The sequence below is a fragment of the Macrobrachium rosenbergii genome, chromosome 20 (assembly GCF_040412425.1).
Source record: "Macrobrachium rosenbergii isolate ZJJX-2024 chromosome 20, ASM4041242v1, whole genome shotgun sequence".
Classification (NCBI taxonomy): Eukaryota; Metazoa; Arthropoda; class Malacostraca; order Decapoda; family Palaemonidae; genus Macrobrachium; species Macrobrachium rosenbergii.
In genome coordinates, this window is record NC_089760.1 from 5,059,855 (window position 1) to 5,079,731 (window position 19,877).

Consider the following 19,877-nt stretch of genomic DNA (forward strand, 5'->3'; position numbering starts at 1 on the left):
GATGATGATGATAATACCAACCTAATGTGAGCGGCTATGGTTGTTGCAGAAGCTGTAGAGCACGACGTCATGAAAATGTTATGAATAGAATTATTTTCCATAATGCTACTGCTGTGAGATATTTCATGACGACTCCTTGCTTCTAAAGATATTACCCTTCGTGACGGGTATATTAGGATACGATAAAACAACAACAGTAAATCACCGTGTAGTTCAATGCGAAGTGCAAATAACGCATCATGTTGCCGTCGCTGTTGATTTCGAAAAGAACAATTCCTTGAAAATACCCCGAACGCCGTATTTCGGGGAAAATACGAAATAAAATATACGCGACTATTTTAAAATTTCAAGCACATCCAGCGAAAAAGTTGATAATGCCTCTGAGACGATATTGCAGCGTGCAATAGAATTACAAATATCTGAGGAGAGAACGTATCCCACATCATCCATCAGCATGGCCGCTCACTAGCTTGTAGGATATTGTCTCTGTTTGCCATACGTTTCACCAACTATTATTGCTCCTCTCGCCTCTGATTTCATCTCAGCTGGAATATAACTCCAATTCTCGTAGTTGACGTGAAGTGAGAGGCTAGAACTGTAAGGTAAGCCCGTTATTAACATTTAATGATCAGTGATTGGCTGCGTTGTCGTCTGCATCTCTCTCTCTCTCTCTCTCTCTCCCCCCGTCTCGCTTTTGACCTATGCATGTTATGTCGACTGCTTGAGGCTGGGCCTCGCCTCTGATCCTGAACAGCTCTTTCTCTCATTACTTTTGGATATTTTGGATGAGCTTTGTCTCAATATACCCCTAGTGAAGGGGAGCAGTAAGCCCAGCGGGAAGAGTGGGCTGCTAGGCTAATCCCCGAGTGAGGCCTCGTCTGCTTGCATGCAAGGAAGCTCGTCAGGCAAACTTGAGACTTTTTTGCTTTTGAAGAGTTTTAAGTGAGTCAATCGAGTGTAGGGATGACAAATCGTATTAATATTACAGCACTTTAATTCCTAGCCGGGTACAGGAGCTAGTTGGAAATAGGGTATTGGACTGGTTGTACTTTGTGTATGCAATTCTGACCTCTAGCCTAGATTTAACCTATTATTGGTACAAATTACTCATTTGTTTTCCCCTCCATCTCGCAGCCTCACCAACAGTTTAGGACAGGAGTGGGAGACGGGGTTTTTGGGCGGAGGAAACCCAAAAGTTGACTTAGCCTACTGTTTTTGCTTTTGGTAGCCTATTGGACCCCACACTGCCCTCAGTGACTCTCCGTTGGGCCTCATCTCGTAAAGTCATTTATGTTATTTGATTCTGTAACCATCCTTAGTTTTGTGTGTGCTGGCAGAACTGTCGCCGAATGCGAATATTTTTAATCGCCATTCTTCTCGAGAGAGCCGACAGCTTGTTCAGAGGCTTTAGATGCTCCTCTCTCCAAAATTATAGTACCTCAGATGCTTAGGCATAGAATAACCCTCAGATTCCCAAGGTCGCTGAAACATTCATTTCTATTATCGGTAAATCTATATATTAGCTCCGCGCCTTTTTTACCTTTTCAACTGGTTTTTTTCTACACCTTTAGGGGTTCTGATACTGGCGGTGCATCTGTTTGTTGTCGGTCAAATGGAATGTCCCTTCGCCGTTTTTAGTACTGGCCCCGGGGTTGTTGGGTACCCATACATTAAGAAGTCATTGCAAGTATACATTAACAAGTTATTGCACTTGCTGGACGGGATATGAACCGTTCCAAACAGACATACTCGTGCTATGTCTTGTGAAGATCGCGTATGGAAACCCCTTGTTTGGATGGACTTCAGGGGTTAATTACAGGTTAATTACACTCGAGCGCCAAAAATTAAAGGTAAATTCATAATTAGCAACCGAAAAACTGTAGAGAAAGTTAAGTTAGAAGGCAGTTGCCGCCGCGAGCTACTATATAGTTCTACCCTATTATCATTTAATTTGAACTGTTTCATTTCCATCCAGTAAATACTTGGAAAATTATAATATTTCAGTGACTCTTACCTCTCTATTCTGATAGCTGCGCATGTATTTTCCATGTCAGGTGGAAAGATGACAGTGTGTGAAGAGTAAAAAATTAATAGGTTAATTTAGTTTGAACCATCTCTTGACCCGTCCTTTTTGGGTGGTTTGAGCATCTGTAGTTTGCCATTCAGTTTTTTCTTTGTTGTTGGCCTGTGAGGATGCATTGGAGTGTGTTTATGTGAGAGAAAAAGGAGAGAGATATCTTAATGAAACTAGGAATTTGCCAGATTTAACTCCATCTTCCAATAGAATAGAAAGAGCAGTTTCCTCAGATAAGATTGTATTAACTCCTTTGGGGTTAGAGTGTTTTTCTTGCTCGGCTTTTTGTATTATGGAAATAAAGTCTTTAGGCCTATCAGAAATTGCTATAGTGGCCATAGACAAAATAGCAAGAGATCATTCCCATTTCTCCTCAACAGAAACAACACTTGGGAACAATTTGGTGGATTTTTGGGCTGCTTGGATAGAGCAGCTTCAGGCTCCCTTGAGGAGTCTGTGCACGCTTTACTAATGCAGTTGTCAAGTTTAGGGGACAATTGTGTTTTTTTGGCTCTCTCTGTCTCATCAACTCAGAAGGCTGACGTTATTGCTCATCACCCTTTGCATTAATCCTCACCATTAGGTGCAATAGTGCAAGAGGTTGAGAAAGTGGAAACCAGATCTGTGTTGTGTCATTCTCAAGCATTTAGGCATACTCAAACACTACAGCAGCTGCCACTTCAGCCATCAAATATAGTTTCAAGGTTTCCCTCAGGCAAGCGGTAAGCCTCTTTCATTTTGTTTTTTAGGTTTTGGAGGCAGGAATGTCTCTCCAGTTGAAGAGCCCAGACCTCACGTTATACTCTGACACATTGTTAGAAGGTTGGGGAGCGGTCACAGCAGACAGGCATGTAGCTGGGGTTTGGTCCTTAGAGGAACTAGAACTCCATGTCAGCTAGAGATGTTGGTAATGTAGAAGGCCCTTCTAGCATTGAGGGATCTAGTACCGGGCAAAAAAGGTAGGACTCTTTTCAGACAGTTCAACAGCGCTGGCAAATCTGAGCAATCAAGTAGGCGCAAAGTCAGAAGTTTGTTCCTCCTTTCAAGTCGCACTCCCACTTGGTCAGAGGAAGGAAGATCCTCCTGTTGCTCCAGTTTGTGCCAGAAAAAATTAACATTTTGGAAGACCAACTCAGCAGGAAGGACCAGACTGCCTCCGAGTGGTTCTTGTATCCACAAGTCTGCAAGGACCTGTGGAAGCAGGGGCATTCCGTTATTGGACCTGTTCACCACCAGGTTCAACAGTTGCCTGCCAGTGTACTGCTCTCCAGTTCAGGATCCTTAAGTTTGTGCAGACATCGCAATGCCTTTAGACTGGTGTTATCTAGACCTATATGCTTTTTCCCCCTTTGCTATGATACAAAGGGTGCTGGTAAAATCTATACGGCTGTGAATTTACGCATGACTTTTAGTGACCCTTTGGTGGCCATGCAGAGAATGGTTCCCAGACCTCCTGCCTCTGTTAGTAGATCACACCCACGGCTTCTTCCACCAGGGAAAGACCTTTTCAAACAGCCAGGAGGTATGAGGTTTCACCAAAACCTCCCCATGCTTCAGCTGACTGCTTGGAGACTCAACAGTCTCTTATGAGCAAGGGGTTTTTCAAAGGGATGTAGAAAGTCTGTCTTTATCTCTTGAAGGGACAGTAGGCATTATATAGGGCATTAAATTCTTACTTTACTTACACTACAATAAACATTTTCAGTTCCTGCCATTAAAGGGTATTGAGTCATGTTAGTTTCTGTATTGAGGCATACTGGCTTACTGTAGATATTTCATCTAATGTGGATAATTAGGAGACTGTCCACACATTCCAAATTGAGATTCCGAAGTCTCCAAATAAACCCCTGGGCTGGAATTTGGATGTGGTGCTCAAGTAATTAAGCATGCCCCCATTTGAGCCCTTGAGCACAACCTCCCTTAAGAATTTGCCCTCGGCAAAAAGAGTTAGTGAGCTTCAGGCTTTCTCATGCCATATAGGCTTTACTACCCAAGGAACAGTCATTTCTTTTCTACCTCATTTCAGGGCCAAGAATGATTTTAAGTTGCATCCTCTGCCTTGCTCTTTTCTGATGCTCAGTCTGTTGTCTTTGATGTCAGATGGGGAAGAAACTTCCCTATATCCAATCAGAGCTCTCTCTCTATATTTGCAAAGGACTAGGAAAATCAGAGGATCATGCCAACAACCTTTTTGCAGCCCGAGGAAACCTGACTTACCCTTGTCAAAGAATGCCAAGTCTTGTTTGTTCAAGGTTCTGGTCAGAGAGGCACATGCAAAAATAGAGTTTACATTTTTACCTCTGCTTAAAGTAAGATTTCATGATGCGTGAGGGAGCAACTGATTCCAGTTTCCTTACTCTCTAGAGAAAGTTGTCAGTGTGGCACAGAAGAGGTGTAACTCACATTTGCCTTGCACTATCTGCAAGATGTGGAAATGCAATATGAATCATGCAGAGCTCTTTTGCCCCTCATTTAATGCAGAGTTACTCATACTCCTATTTTGAGTTAAGATATTGTTTAGTTTTGGGTAGTATGAAGATACCTATATTGAATTAGGAAAGGGCCTCCATTCTTTTACTGTCGTTGCTCTGGTGGCTTAGGCAAAAGGCCTTGTGTCCCATCAGAGTGAGAGTGGTATCCCTAGCAAGGAACTTCTGGCATTGTTCAAAGGTCTTGCTACCTAATGAATTAGTCCTCACTTGGCAGCAATACCAGCAGATGGATGCTAATCATTAGGTAAGTAGCATCTTATTCCAGGTGAAATTAAAATGATTTTCATGGAGGTTATTTTGTCATCGCACCTTTCCCACCTTCTTGGTTCAATATGGTAATGAGCTTTCATAATAAGAGAGGCAAGATTCATTTCAAAAATATAAATTTTTATAATAAAATGTATTTTTTTTAAGTACCTCTCTATTATGTATTACCCCCACCTCCCCACTCATGTGGACAGGAGAAAAACAATGGAAAACTATAGATGCTCAAACCATCCAAAAAGGATGGGTCAATAGACGATTCAAACTAAACAATCCTATTAATTTTTTACTATTCACACTATCATCCTCCCGCCTGAAATGGGAAATACATTATCATGATAGAGAGGTAATTTAAAAAAATAAATTTGGTTAAAAATATTTTATTTTATTTGCTGTCACACAAAGTCAGCATCCTGGGTCAGTTCTGTTTCTGAGCATCATGTCAGTCTCATTTTTTAGATTTTACTTCTCATTCACCACATGATTCATGCCGTACTTAAGCATATGACTCTCATGCAGTTTAGTTTGTGCATTTCAGTAACCGCACAGGTACGGCCTCATGTTCTGTGATTCACTGCACATTTCTCATGTTCTGTGATTCACTATACATTTGCTGCACCATGGATCATCCTTTCTCTTCAGCAGGGCATTTCTGTTCAATGAGGAGGTACCTTTTGACAATAGTAATGGATAGTGATTTGAATTATGGAATGAGGAATTGTAACTCAATTGAGAAGTTCACCTACCCTTGCACACTGGTTCCTATCCTAGTAGGCTAACTGTTAATATTTCACACAAAGTAGTTTTGTTAATATTTCACACAAAGTAGTCCTAAACCTGATCAGGCGAAGGTATATATGTCATTTGTTTTTATAATGGAAAGGGTAAAATGTTATGAGGTGTTTTGGTAATTGTAAAAAATAAAATATTTCTGTCAGAGCCAATAATATTGGTTAAAACTTCAACATAGGGTGTGAATGTTGCTACAAGGACTTTTTTTCCATGTTAATTTCAATCATCATGTAGAGCAGCTGATATGGGAGTATAAGCTTGAATTGTTTTCATTTGAAAGAAACAAAAGCAGAAAAGGTTAGAGAATGTTTTTTTTGGGGCTAAAATTGAAGTGTATGATGTTTCTTATGCCTTGTATAAATACTAAAGCCATATTCCAGTACAGTAGAATAAACATTTTCACCTCAGACTTAACAAGCCCTGTTAACAACAGTTCTAGTGCATTTGGATAAAATAGGTTTTTATTGTTAGAAATGTGGATTTATCAGTGAAGGAAGTTTTATTGGTTTATCTTAACAGGATGGCGCAAGTTCCCATGCGCATGGCTCAGCCTGGTCTGGTACCTCCCCATCAACAACGACCTCCCATGATGGTCTCCATGACACAACCTCCACCTGTTTCAATGCAAGGTATTGAGTATAGAATATTTGAAATATGCCTCATAATTGTGCTTTATAAATTTTTTCTGCTAACTCTTTGATCTTAAAGTTCACTGTACTTTTAGATTCGTTCAACTTCACTCCAAAATACAATAATTATTTCATTTCTTATGGATCTTTCTTGTCATAGATGATGTGGGAGAAATACAGTGAACTAAAGTATTAATCTTATAGACATTGGTTTTCAAAAATGGTAATTTACAAGTATTGGTTTTCAAAAATGATAATTTACAAGTTAATAATTTAGTTTTAAAAATGGTATGTTTCAGCATGACCATGGAAGTTAAGTTGTGTTGTATTTGCATTTATATTTTTGTAATACTGTATCTGTATAAGATGAACTGTATTTGCATTTACATCATCAGTGCTCCTTTGCAAAGTTATTTGAGATATGTATATGCATGTAACACACACTGTAGTTACAATTGTTAGGCTGTAATTGTAGGAAGATTTAAGGGTAATGTTATGACAGGTTAATCTCACAAAAAAACAAAAACATATATTTTTCTCATTGTTATCTTTTAGCTTGTACAATTTGACCATTATTACTGTATTTGGGCAGAGTACTCATTTTATGTCCCCAACCCATATTGAAAAATAATTCTTACCACAATGGAGTGTAATTTTTTTAGTGGGTAAGAACAAAAGAGTGAATTTCACCAACAGCAGTACAGAAATTTCACTACAAACACCATCAAAGCAGGAAGAAAAATACTGTATTTGGTTCATGCTAGTCTTATTTAAAGATATTATTAAATAAAAACAGAAATTAAGAAAATAACGGTAAAAACTGGTACATCCTAGTCCAACCTAAACCTATGTTGTAGTGTCCTCCCAGATGGGGTCACCTTTACTTCCTTCCATAACACCTGCCCCCATCCTAACTCAAAATGTCACTTCAAGAATACATCCTAATGTAACTTGCGATGCATTTGTCTATCTGACTACCCATAAAGTGAAAAAAAGGGCAATTCAAAGATACATACTGTCTTGCCATAACCTCAGTCTTGGGTTCAGTATTCTGCTGGCTTAGTCTTTACTAACCAACTGTCCATATCCTCTCCAGTCATCACAGTCATACTCCCTTATTCAGGAATGTCTTTCATTAAGTGCCTGAGAACAGTAGCATTCACAGGTTTGATTATTTAAGGCACAAAGAAAAATAAATGTTCTTTGACATACTTTTGATGCTACCAAACATCTACATACCTGATATGTTGTAACCTCCCAAATTTGGAGTCATCAGTGGTAATCATTCTGCTCTGACAAAACCATGCTGAAGTAGAGTAGGTGTACGTGTTGTATGCAAATTATGAAAGTGACCCATTGATGTATCTGCTGGAAAGAAGATAAAACAGTTTTGTTATTCTTAAGATTTTATCTTGGAATGAATAAGAATGCACAAAATACATTGCAAGCAGATCTATTTGCTCAAGGAGCTTTGAGGGTGTTGGAATGATCAAGCAAAGACTCAGAAAAATTACAGACCTTTTTTTATATTGACCAGTGTAATTTTGCCTGTTGTCAACCTGTATTCATACATTTCTCTTTACCATTTTTATTATCTGCCATTTAACAGTTATAATTCTACTTTTTTTTTACCATCAGTTCATAGTGGTCTTTTTTCACATACCCATTACTGAACTATAACGTATTGTGCATCCAGTAGTTGTAGATATTGCTTGAGAGGTGGCTATGAATCAAAGTATATATCAGGCAGTACCAGTGGCTGGGTCATCACGCTAGGAAAAAAGCCAAAACCATCGCCACCCCTCAGTGAGCTGCAGCAGTGTAAGCATCAAAGCTAAAAGTTACCTTACAAGAAAATCTCGCCAGTCAGTCAGGGCATGAGATTTTTCGTAGCCAATCAACAGCTGGCAAGCATCCTGTCCCCTGTCACCAGCCTTGTATATAAGGAGCCAGGCTCATCTTTACAGATCAGTCTTTTGGCATGATCATGCTCAGCAGAGCCTGAGTGGAATATGGCTTAGAAATCATAGAAATTCCAGAAAAGAACCAAGAAAGAAGATTACAAGAACACTTTCTCTTTCCCTTGTAAACTGTGCTGTAGTTTTGTGAGGATGTTGGACGGGTCGGCATAGTTCTCGGCTAGCACTCTACTTGGCCTGCGTTTCAGTCTCCGGCCGGCCAATGAAGAATTAGAGGAATTTGTTTCTGGTGATAGAAATTAAATTCTCGGTATAATGTGGTTTGGATTCCACAATAAGCTGTAGGTCCCATTGCTAGGTAACCAATTGGCTCTTAGCCACGTAAAATAAGTCTAATCCTTTGAGCCAGCCCTAGGAGAGCTGTTAATCAGCTCAGTGGTCTGGTTAAACGAAGGTATACTTAACTTTTAATGTGCAGCTCTTTTGTGAGTCAAATTTGCACTGAGCTTTCATGCAATGTATGTAAAGATTGGCACTAGGCTTATGGGTCACTTTATAGTAGTATGAGAAGCTATAAGCTTACCATTGTATCAGATGAAGGATCGGTTGTTAGCGTCTGAGCTTTAGTGACCTTTACTGTGTTAATTTCAGGTAAAGTCTCACTGAAGGCTTCTTATCCTAGTTCAATGCCATGCAAGCCAGCTTCTTGATCTTTGATAATGGGGCAGGTAAAAAGCTAGGCTTTACCACATTGCATAAGCAGATGAAACAAACCTTGCAATAGATCTGACAATCAGCCAGAAGATTTTGCTGCCTTTTAGGGCTCTTGAGGATCAAAGCCAGTCTCCTCCTTGTCAAAAGCAGGCTGTTTCTTTAGAGCTTTGACTGTATTTTCTACTTGTGCCAAGATTTCATGAGACCATTTCTCCCTCAGCCTGCACTTAGTAGTATGAAATGCACTCTGGGTTGGATACCCAGCTTCAATCTCAGCCTATTAAACCAGTATTTCATGAAGTAACTTGTACATAGCTATACTTTTCCACTCGCGAAGCAGCTTTAATTTGAAATTCGTGGAAGCACTTCTATTCTTTTTTGTGTAGGCATATTATTTATGTGTAGATGACTACCTCGCCCACTATCAGGGAACAATAGGAAAACAAAACAAAGGAGCTCACTTCTTTTCTGCCAGCCTCTGATGGAACATCGGATGTTTGTAGCAGCTTTGGATTATTTCATCTCTATTTTGGGAATACCCTTCCAGGATTTGGTGATGTATTCACTACTCTGGTAGTGATAATTCGAGACGGATCGTTTTTCTCCAATTTTGTCGTGGCTTATGCATCGTAATAAATTTGGAAAAGTTCAATATTCAACCCAGTCAAAGAATCCTTTACCTGGGAATGACCATAGACACTGCCTTGTAGAGAGTCTTCAACACTGGATCAGAGGATAGAAATTCAGGGCAGTGGCTCGCTCCTTCCTATCCAAACAGAACCAACCAGCTTGGCAATGGCAATGAGTCATTTAAAACTTTATTCAATAAAAAGAAGCAATGGCATGGCTTTGTGATGAGGCAGAACTAAATGCCCAAATTCAACCATCTTTGCAAGAAAACTATTGTTACCATTCCCATCTGCATATGTAGCTGAATGTCGATTTCTCCAAATAATTAATTTTATTATAAAAATCTCAATTTTTGTCTTAGATTTACTACAACATCTATTGCAAGAAAATTCTTTTTATGGAATGCCCATTCAGAACTAAAACCTCATACCATGTGTCAAAGCTGTTTCACAAACTCTTTCATTGTGCTTGATATTTATTTGATATCATGCTTGAAGTAAGTATGTAGTGGCTACTATTTATAACTTTCATTTGTTACTTTGCTTCTCAGCGAACATGTACAGATCAATTTTTTCTGAGAGAAAGCCATAGAGATATCTAGCCCAAACTTTATAAAAATGAATAAAGGATGTAAAATAAAAGAATGGGCAGGGGATTGGAATCTAAACCCTAAAGGAAATTGTTAACATTGGATTTGAAAGATTTGGAATGAAAATCTGGCTTGGTGAGGGAAGAAAGCATCTTGTGTGCACAGTTAACATAACACATTCATAGTAAGGTAAAGTTCATGGAATTATTTTTTTTTTGTGCTGACGATTCCTTTCTGGTTGCCTTACCACAGGTTTGGTGAGCATGGCGCCCATGATGGCTCCTGCTGGTGGGATGGCTGTCATGACCCAGGCCATGAGTCACCCAGAGTCTGGTGTTGGTCCTGATCACCATAGCCTGAATACTCCCTATCATCACCACCCTCCTCATCATCATCACGCCCCTCCTACTGCTCACCACCCAGGGCCACCACCTCATCATCCCAGTGGACCTCCACAGCCACCTCCAACAGGGCCTCCCCCACACACAGGCCCTCCTCACTCTCAGTATCATCCAGCACATCACCCTGCACAGGCTCCACACCATGGACCTCATCCCTCTCATGCTCCACATCACGGCCCACATCATTCTGCCCCACATTCAGGGCCTCCTCACTCAGGCCCTCATTCTGGGCCACATGGAGGACCTCATTCAGGACCACATGGTGGCCCTCATGGTGGACCTCACGGAGGTCCTCATGGAGGCCCACATGGAGGCCCTCATGGAGGGCCCCATGGTGGTCCACATACTCATGGTGGGCCTCATTCTGGTCCTCACATGGGGCAACATACTGGAAATAGTGCAAGTGGAGGACATGGTGGAGCTCACAGCGGTCCCCATGGAGGTCATCACAGTGGTCCCACACACCCTCAGCCTCATTTACAAGCAGCTGCAGCTGGTCCTCCCCATATGACACATCCTCCACACTCCATCTTACATCATTCAAGCCCTCATCAGGTAAGTGTTATCAAAAAGTATTTGGTTGAATAAAGCGTCAAGTCACTGTTAACTACTTGCACCTTTTTGAGGTGTGTACAGTGCAATATGTGCATCTTAGAGCAAAAAATATAGTAGATTCCTGGAACATTGATCTTTAAAAGACCTTACAGATTAGCGGGATGGGTAGTGGAGGGCCAAGTGGTATGGGAACCTCACCTAGTAATACTCATCACCAGCAACAGCAGCAGCAACAACAACAACAGCAACAGCAGCAACAACAACAACAACAACAGCAGCAGCCACCCCCTCCACAGCCATCACATCATTCACAGGTAAATTGTTTGAAAATAATTTCAAAGTATTTTTTCAAGATTATATTATTCAGCTGAGAGATTATATTATTCAGCTGACAGATTTATAAAAATTGGTTATCAGAAAAGTTAATTAGAAAACACTGTATTGTTTTATTGTCATCAAGGTATAAATTCACCAATGCACCTAGGATCTTGGAAGTTATGAAAATAATTAAAATTTTCTACCATTAGAAATTATCAATATGGAACTAATTGTTGCTATGACTGAGCACCACGACTTAATGAAATTCCTCTCCAGTAAAGCTCTATATTTTTATTATTATTTTTAATTTTTATTTATATATATATATATATATATATATATATATATATATATGAGCTTTATATGTAGTATATGAGAAACATGCCAAGTGCCATTTTTAAAATATAATAAATTAAAAAATACTTTGACCCAGGATGGCGCTTGGCATGTTTCTTGACTGATAGCCTCATATATAAACACACACACACACACACACACACACACACACACACACACACACACACACACACACACACACACACACACACACACACAGTTGATCCCTGCTATATTGCGGTTCAGCATTCGCTGCTTAAGTTAATTGCGGATTTTTCTGTGGAACATATCTCAATATTTTGCGGGAAATTCACTAATTTGTGGATTTTTTCATAGAGCAATATTCTCTAGTTACTGTATTTTCGTGTTATTTTTGTGACTAAATACTGTGCATTTTTATGATCAAAAATTTATTTACATTGCTAAATATCAATTCACTAAGGAAAAAATAGTAAATTAGGTAAGATTTTAGCACAGTTCGTTGCCTTACTTCTCAGAGACTAAAACTGAAACAGTCTCAATAACACAGACAACTTCATCTACAGAGGATGAGAATGGCTATGAATTTGGAGCTGAAAGCAAGATGAACAATTCTTCCTTATTGGAAAATTTGGAGGATAAATTAAAACATCTGAGTATTGAGCAAAGTGGTGAATTAAGTGAGGTGATTCGAAGTTTCCCTGAAATTCTTGCAGATGTACCTAGGCGTACCAATCTGACAAATCATGAGATAAAGATCAGAGAAAATGGAAAATCTTTTAAGCAGAGAGGATATTGTTTATCACCCTTTCTTCGAGATGTTTTGAAGAAAGAAGTTGAATATTTGTTGTAGCATGGATTAGCAGAACCCAGTTCAAGTCATTATAGTTCTCCTCGTGTGTTAGTGAAGAAACCAGATGGCTCATTTAGGATGTGTACTGATTATAGGAAACTGAATTCCATCAATGTGGCTGACAGTTATCCCTTGCCTCTTATTGATCAATTACTTGATAATCTTGGGCAAGCTAAATTTGTTTGCAAGATAGACTTGTTGAAAGGATATTATCAAATTCCCTTAGATGAGAATGCTAATTGCTGTCAGCTTTCATTACTCCTTTTGGACTGTATCAATACTGTACACTGTTTTGCTGTTTGGTCTGATGAATGCACCTGCAACATTCCAAGTGATGGATCAACTGCTAGGATCCATAGAAGGAGTAGGTGTTTACCTTGGTGACATTCATTCTAGTACCTGGGAAGAACATCTGAAGATTTTAAGGAAAGTATTCAAGAAACTAAAAAGAATTTTGGGCATGGCTGGATTTTATCGTTGATTCTGTCCAAATTTCTCAGCCATATTAGCACCCCTGGCTGAGTTTGTAACCCTATTATGTAAAAATAGAGAACATATTTGGAAGGAACAATGTAATTATCGATTATTTATTCCTTTCTGAATTGTTGGATTCAAACCTGGGATAACTGATCTTCTGGGGGGAGGAATTTCATGATGTTGCCTTGTAATACTGTATATATATCATCTTTTAGTTTTGATATATTTACTCTTCTATTTATCATGTGTTATGTGTAATGATAATAATTGTTGAAATATCAATAGTATTGTAATGTCAGATCTCAAAAGAATTAATGCTTTAGATAACTGCATAATTTAGAATTAATAATCCATTTTAATAATAACGTAATATGTGATCCGCATTTTGTCCCCTAGCAACAATTGTTCTGCACTCATGATTTCATATGTCGTGTTTTGGTTCAGTTATCGTTGCGAGAGATAACAAGTTAACAAGCGCGGGAGTGGCAATTGAGTTGTGCAAGGTTTTGTGTCATACAAGTAAAAGACGAGTGATTTCTCAATGTTTCATGTACTGTTCTGGATACCAACTTTGGTTTTTAGTCTTTGTTTTGAAAGCATGCCATTTGTGGCTGGCCAGTCACTGTTTATATTGATCGTGTTGAGATTTCATAAAGAGCTTTGTCCCCTACGATTTTTTGTTCGAGTCACATACGCCTTTTTGAGAGTGAATGGACATATCTCAATCGATTAAGTCATGTTTTGTAGGATTGTGTTGCTCTGATCATGCATTGTTCTGACGTTGTCTGATTGTTTCATTCCCACTGGAATCCTAAAGTTTGTTGATTCTGATTTCAGACAGTGTTGGTTCTCTCTCTCTCTCTCTCTCTCTCTCTCTCTCTCTCTCTCTCTCTCTCTCTCTCAAAAGAGAGAAGTTGTTAATGTAGAATTTTTTTGTGGTCACTGGTATTAATCTTAGCTTTTGAGAACTGAACGTAGGAAAAGTTGTAACGGTTCCTTACAAAAAAAAAGTGTTTTTGTGGATTTTGCAAAAGTTTTCACAAGCTTGCATAAGGTAAAGTGAAATTTACTTATTATTACCATGGCATAATAAGGTATATTGAGAGAATTTTTGCCTTGGTGAAATTATTATTGATAAGTCTTTGTGTATTTTTGTGTTTGCAAACTCTTGATTTTTCACATTTTATATATTGGGGATTTAACATTTATTTACATAGCATTTTAAATATTTCTTGATAATTTAACATTGCATACTTGATTTAATTTTTGTTTATTAAGATTTGCTTTTCAAATCTTGAGTAGTTCTTGATAGTTTAAATTTTGCTTGATTAATTTAATTTCTTGATAAATTAAAGTTTTGTGATTTAGTTTTATTTAATAATTTAACTCAAGAATTAAATTTTTGTGTTGTTTTCAAGTAATAGTAAATTTTTCAGATTGTGAATTCTAATTATAAATTTGGTATTTAAAAATAAATTTTTATATTTAAAATTTTTAAAAACAGTGTTTCAGTTATTGACCACCAGTGAATAGGATTTATTGTGTGCATAAGACAAAGTGATAAGCATGTTTTGTTCCTTTAGTTTTGCTGAAATGAATTAAGACCAGAGAAACAGCTAAAGTGTTTGATGGAGTGATGCCCTTTTACTCTAGTATATTTTTTGTTTAATTGATAAACTTAGTTTGATTTTTCACATGATTAATGAGCTTTTTAAGGGATCACTGTTACCTTTAGAGTACTCGGTCATAAATTTTTATTGTTATGAGAGTTCTGGTATCTGGTTGATGTGAGGTAAATTTTTGAATTCTGCAATTAGTTGTGTAATAACCAGGGACTTGGAACACTTTGTGACACATATATATATATATGTATATATATATATATGTTTTGTGTGGGTATTATATATTATATATATATATATACATATGTACATGTGTATAGGGATATGGATATAAATTTCTGATACATAGTGAAATTTCAGATGCATCAACCCATGCCCCAAGCATTACAACACCAGCAGCCCCAACCACCACAACAACCACAACAACAACAACCTCCACAACAACAGCAGCAGCCACCTCCCACACAACAACAACAATTACAACAGCCTCAGCAGGATATAGTTACCAATGGTGGTATTGTTGTAGGAATGAATTCCGCAAGTAATAATGTTGGTGTTAATGTTGGCGGATCTTCCCCTACCAATAATGCTTCAGTTGCATCACCCGGTTGTGTATCTGGTTCAGATCCCTCAGGCTCCAATAAAGAAAAAACTCCAATGTGTCTCATCAATGAGCTTGCCAGATATAATAAGGTAAGAATGTTTGTTTAAATTACTTTTCAAGCTCATGACTGACCAAAGTAATGCTGATCTTTTTTTACTTTCATTGTTTACATTTGTTATACTGTACATTTTTTTTTATATTCTGTATTCTGTATTTAGATATTGTCTATATACTGTAATTTGTTTTTATGTAGTGTATACTGTAGTTTTCCATAAAAAAATCTTAAATTGTTGTTAGTTACTTTTTATTTAAAAATCTTCTGTCCCCAATTTTCGTAGTTTTTAGAAAATCAGTTTTTGAAAATTTCATAGGTTTAGATTTTTGATGGTCAGTATCTTGAACAAGAATATTTGGATCTTTTAGGATTTATTGACACCTGGGATAACATAAGACATGATATTAGGACTGTTTGTACTTTGTTTGATATTAGTCCTTTTAAGTTACTTGTGCAATGAAGAACCCCATTGGAGCTTAGTATTCTTCAAAAGTTAATGCACATTAATTACTGTATTTGATGGTGTATAAGATGCACCCTCATTTCAGCAGGCTATTTTCAGAAAAAATTGTACAGTGTTTTAGTATGTAATGTATAAAGCAAGCTAGCAGTACATGACAATGCTTTAACTATAGCAAAATATATTAAAAACACCTTAGGTATAGCAGAAAACATTACTGTATACAAGGTAAAAAGCAAGCTATCAGCACAAGTGAACAAAAAAAAGTGATAGTGAAAATACTTTCATGATTACAGTATTAAGATAATGTAAAAGAAACCAACAGAACTCCAGATATAGCAAAAAATAAGAAGCAAGATGTTTGTACTATGTCACACACTCAGAATACAAAAACTGGCCTTTGATTCTGGTCAATCTGCATGGAATGAAGGCATCTGAAATTCTGAATTAGCCTGACTCCTGAAGACACTCTCTACACATAAATTCACCCACACCTTGCTCTTCATATGACTGTTATGTTCTCTGCGGCCTTAGTGTTATGTTTATTAGGTTAGTGTTTTACCATTTAACATCTTTCAGTTATGGGTATCTTTCTTGTGTAGTTTCCAGCTGGTCAGTGATAGGAATGTGGACATATGTTTAGGTATGATGATAGATCAGCTGGTACAGACAAATGTTGCTATCACTTTTTTCTGGGTAATTCCTATTACAGCACCAGTAATAATAATAATAATTAATAATAATAATAATAATAATTGTTATTATTATTATTAATGATAATAATAAATACAGGTAGACCATCAATTTTCTGTTACCCTTGGTTCCTAGGTCATGCCGGATTTTCGGTTTTTCCAGATCAGTGATGGTCCCCCTCTTGTCAAAAAAAATATTAAATGTAGATTAAATAGTGAAATGAAATGCTGGTATAAATGAGATAACTGTATCAGTACTTTACTGTGTAGGTTCCTGTGTCAGTATCAGTATAAAATATTTCAACAGATTTCTAGCACTGGGACCATCACTTCTGAAAAAAAAAACCTACACCTCACCCATACCTATAGGTACCTGTATTGGTGAAACTAGATTAATTAAACAAAATTACCGTGTTTGCTGGCATATAAGATGCACTCTTGCATAAGACGCATGCCTATTTTACAAGGATATTTTGTGGAAAAAAACAATTTTAGTATGTTTCATTATATATTTATCGAAAGATATTTTAAAATGATTTTGTAGGGAAAAATATATGATTCTAGTTTAAATTTGATGTTATAACATGCCTTTTATGTTTTTCAGTCATAGGTTTGGACTCCATGAAATTTACTATAAGTAAACAGTGTTACTTTATGGGAAACTGTACCCAAACTCTTACCTCCTCTCAGGTGGATGAATGTTAATTTATTTAGAAAATAAATATATTAAATGTTTCCTAAAGGATAAAACAGTCATTATATAGTGTAAGACATGTTGGGTGTGGGTTATGTATATTTGGGAATGAGGTATAGTGAGATGATGTGAGCTTCCCTTGTAGGCTAACTGCCAACATATTGTAAGCAATTTTTGTAAGTTTGTGATAACAGACTGATAATTCTGCTTGTTTTCAATATTTTATTAGTAATACAATTTACTGTAATAATTAGGCTTGGTTTTCAATGTTTTATTATTAGAAACAGTTTTTGTGCCTACCCAGTATGCTTGCTGTAGGGCCTAGCCTAGCCTACAGCGCTCAGTCTCCCATCCTTATTACGGCCACATTGGATCCCGGGCAGTTTTTTGATACATTGAAAAACAAAAAAGTATGTCTAATATGCCAGTAAATGCGGTAATACAGTGGACCCCCGTGGATTTTTCAGTGGAACATAATTATATCCACATTATTCGCGGAAAATTCGCCTATTTGCAGATTTTTCCAGAGAGAAATACTCTCTAAGTACTGTATTTTCATATTTTCGTGACTAAATGCATTTTTTGTGATAAAACTATTAAAATACTCAGGTATAAGCATTTTTAGATGGGTGTTTTGTGTTTGAACTATCAAAATAGGCAGTTATAAGCATTTTTAGAGGGGTGTCAAGTATTTGTGGATTTTAGCTATTTTGGGGGTTGTGGTATACCTCCCCACAAATCCTGGGGATGACTGTAAGCAAATTTAACAATACATTTATTACTGTAATTTTGAAGGAGTGCATCTTCCAAATAATTACCCTGTACTGTAGTAGTTTTCATGCATCCAGCCATGCTTATTTTTTTAATGTAAAATCAACTACTCTTGTACTCTTGTTTTCAAAAAGTGACATGTAGCATGGATTGTAGACAAGGCATAATCATTTGCTAAGTATTAGGCCTGTATCATGTGATTCAGCAAGACATTCTCTATCGAAAATAGTGTACAGTATATGGTTATTTATAGTATTTCTTACCAAATCCTTTTTTCTTAAGATTTACCAAAAATATAAGCAAAATTAGCAACTAATGTAACAGTATTTGACAATCACCTCCAGCATTAACATAGTAAATAAACAGAATGAGTGCCGGAACACTCAGCACCATCTGTTGGCTGCCTAATAGACTAGTCTAGTGGTGGAGGGAATTTTAAAGTTTTGACGGACATTTCAAAGTTTCGATCATAGCTTTGTCTGGATTAAAAGTGGTTCCAGACCAGCAATTACTGGAAAATTGATGGTCTGCTATACCTGTACTAATAATAACAATATTCGTTAGGTAAACAATAATAATATGGAGTCAGGCTATTTAGTACTGACCATCTAGATAAAATTATCCTATAGTAGTTAGTGTCAGGGCTATGATAAACTGACAGAGGCCTCCCCCTCCTATATGAAACCCATGAGTGATTTTTTAAATTTTTTTTCTCATTTTTAGAAAGGAGCATCTTTTATGTTATCCAATATGTACTGTTTTTCATTATCTCAGCGTGGATACTGCAACTACAGTAATATTTTTTGAGTGTTCTTGATTAGTTTACTGGATTTCTAATATATTATTTTGTATTAGTTGCTCTTTATCAGCTATATATATGATTCTTGTATGTCAAGTGTTATCCATTGCATTTTCATTTGAATCCAGATCCAACATCAGTATTGTCTGACTGACGAAAAAGGTCCCGCCCACAAGAAAACTTTCACTGTCACCTTGAGATTAGGAGAAAGTGAAGAGTACACTGCCTCTGGTCCAAGCATTAAAAAAGCTCAACACTCTGCTGCTGCCATTGCACTTGAGAAGACCCAGTTTAAACATCCTCCCCCTAAAACTCAGAGACAAAACAAACAGAGTAAGTGGGAAGTATGACCAGCATTGTAGATGGACAACATATTTTGAGAACAGTGAAAGTTTAACTCAGTGAAGTGATAATTTTGGAAATTTAAATGGTATTGGTTGTTTTAGTAAGAAAATTTAATAATGTGTATAAGCTGAGCTTTTGAGTTGATTTTTAAAAAGAATATTCATACGAAACATAAATTACAAAGTACCTTATTTCTGTGTAGAAATATCCCAGTTATGCAAACTGTTTAACCAGGAAAAGAATATTTCCACTATGCATGCTTGTACCATCATCTCGTGCTGTGCATTATCTCTCATTATCGTTTGCCAAACCAAATGAGCAGAATGAATCTAGGGATGGGAGCTGGGCAAAATACTGAAATGGTTAATGGGTTCATAAGAAAAAGGTGTTTTTGTATGGTAGCATTACTTATGATATGCTTATATTGAAGGAAGGACAAAGGAATCTGTTTTTCAAGGGGACAATGAATTTTGAAACTTCAGACATATAGTTCCCATATGCTATGGGGTCAGGCTTGAAGAGTTAGAATTAGAGGACTGCAGGTCAAGTTTTTGAGTCATCTGTTAAAATTCAAGATAATGATTTTGTACTTGGTGTGTAGAAGAGCCATAAGCTTGTAAACTTAACACAACCTGTAGGCAGTCATTGAAACCATATGTGCCACTCTTTATGGTGTGGAGAAGAAGAAAGCTTGGTTAAGAGGTATTAGAAGCAGTGGCCCCACCTCTCCCACCTAGTAGTACACTCAACATCATGACTAATAACCTTCACAGAAAGATGCATGGATGGGTGTGTGTTACATCCCTGATGGAA

General features: G+C 37.3%; 1 protein-coding gene across 8 annotated transcripts in view; it reads left to right on the top strand.

The window, feature by feature from the left end:
• Positions 1–203: 203 nt before the first annotated feature.
• stau (double-stranded RNA-binding protein Staufen) overlaps positions 204–19,877 on the top strand; it is a 53,227-nt gene continuing 33,553 nt past the window's right edge. For 2 of the 8 annotated variants that reach the window (XM_067121839.1, XM_067121840.1), the window contains exons 1-6: positions 435–602; positions 6,142–6,251; positions 10,356–11,059; positions 11,212–11,373; positions 15,005–15,337; positions 18,848–19,052. In XM_067121839.1, coding sequence (XP_066977940.1) covers positions 6,143–6,251; positions 10,356–11,059; positions 11,212–11,373; positions 15,005–15,337; positions 18,848–19,052 — 1,513 coding nt within the window. In that variant the 5' untranslated portion in view covers positions 435–602; position 6,142. Of the gene's footprint in view, positions 603–6,141; positions 6,252–10,355; positions 11,060–11,202; positions 11,374–15,004; positions 15,338–18,847; positions 19,053–19,877 lie in introns of all 8 variants that reach the window. The other 6 variants (XM_067121836.1, XM_067121838.1, XM_067121835.1 and 3 more) reach the window with 6 other exon arrangements.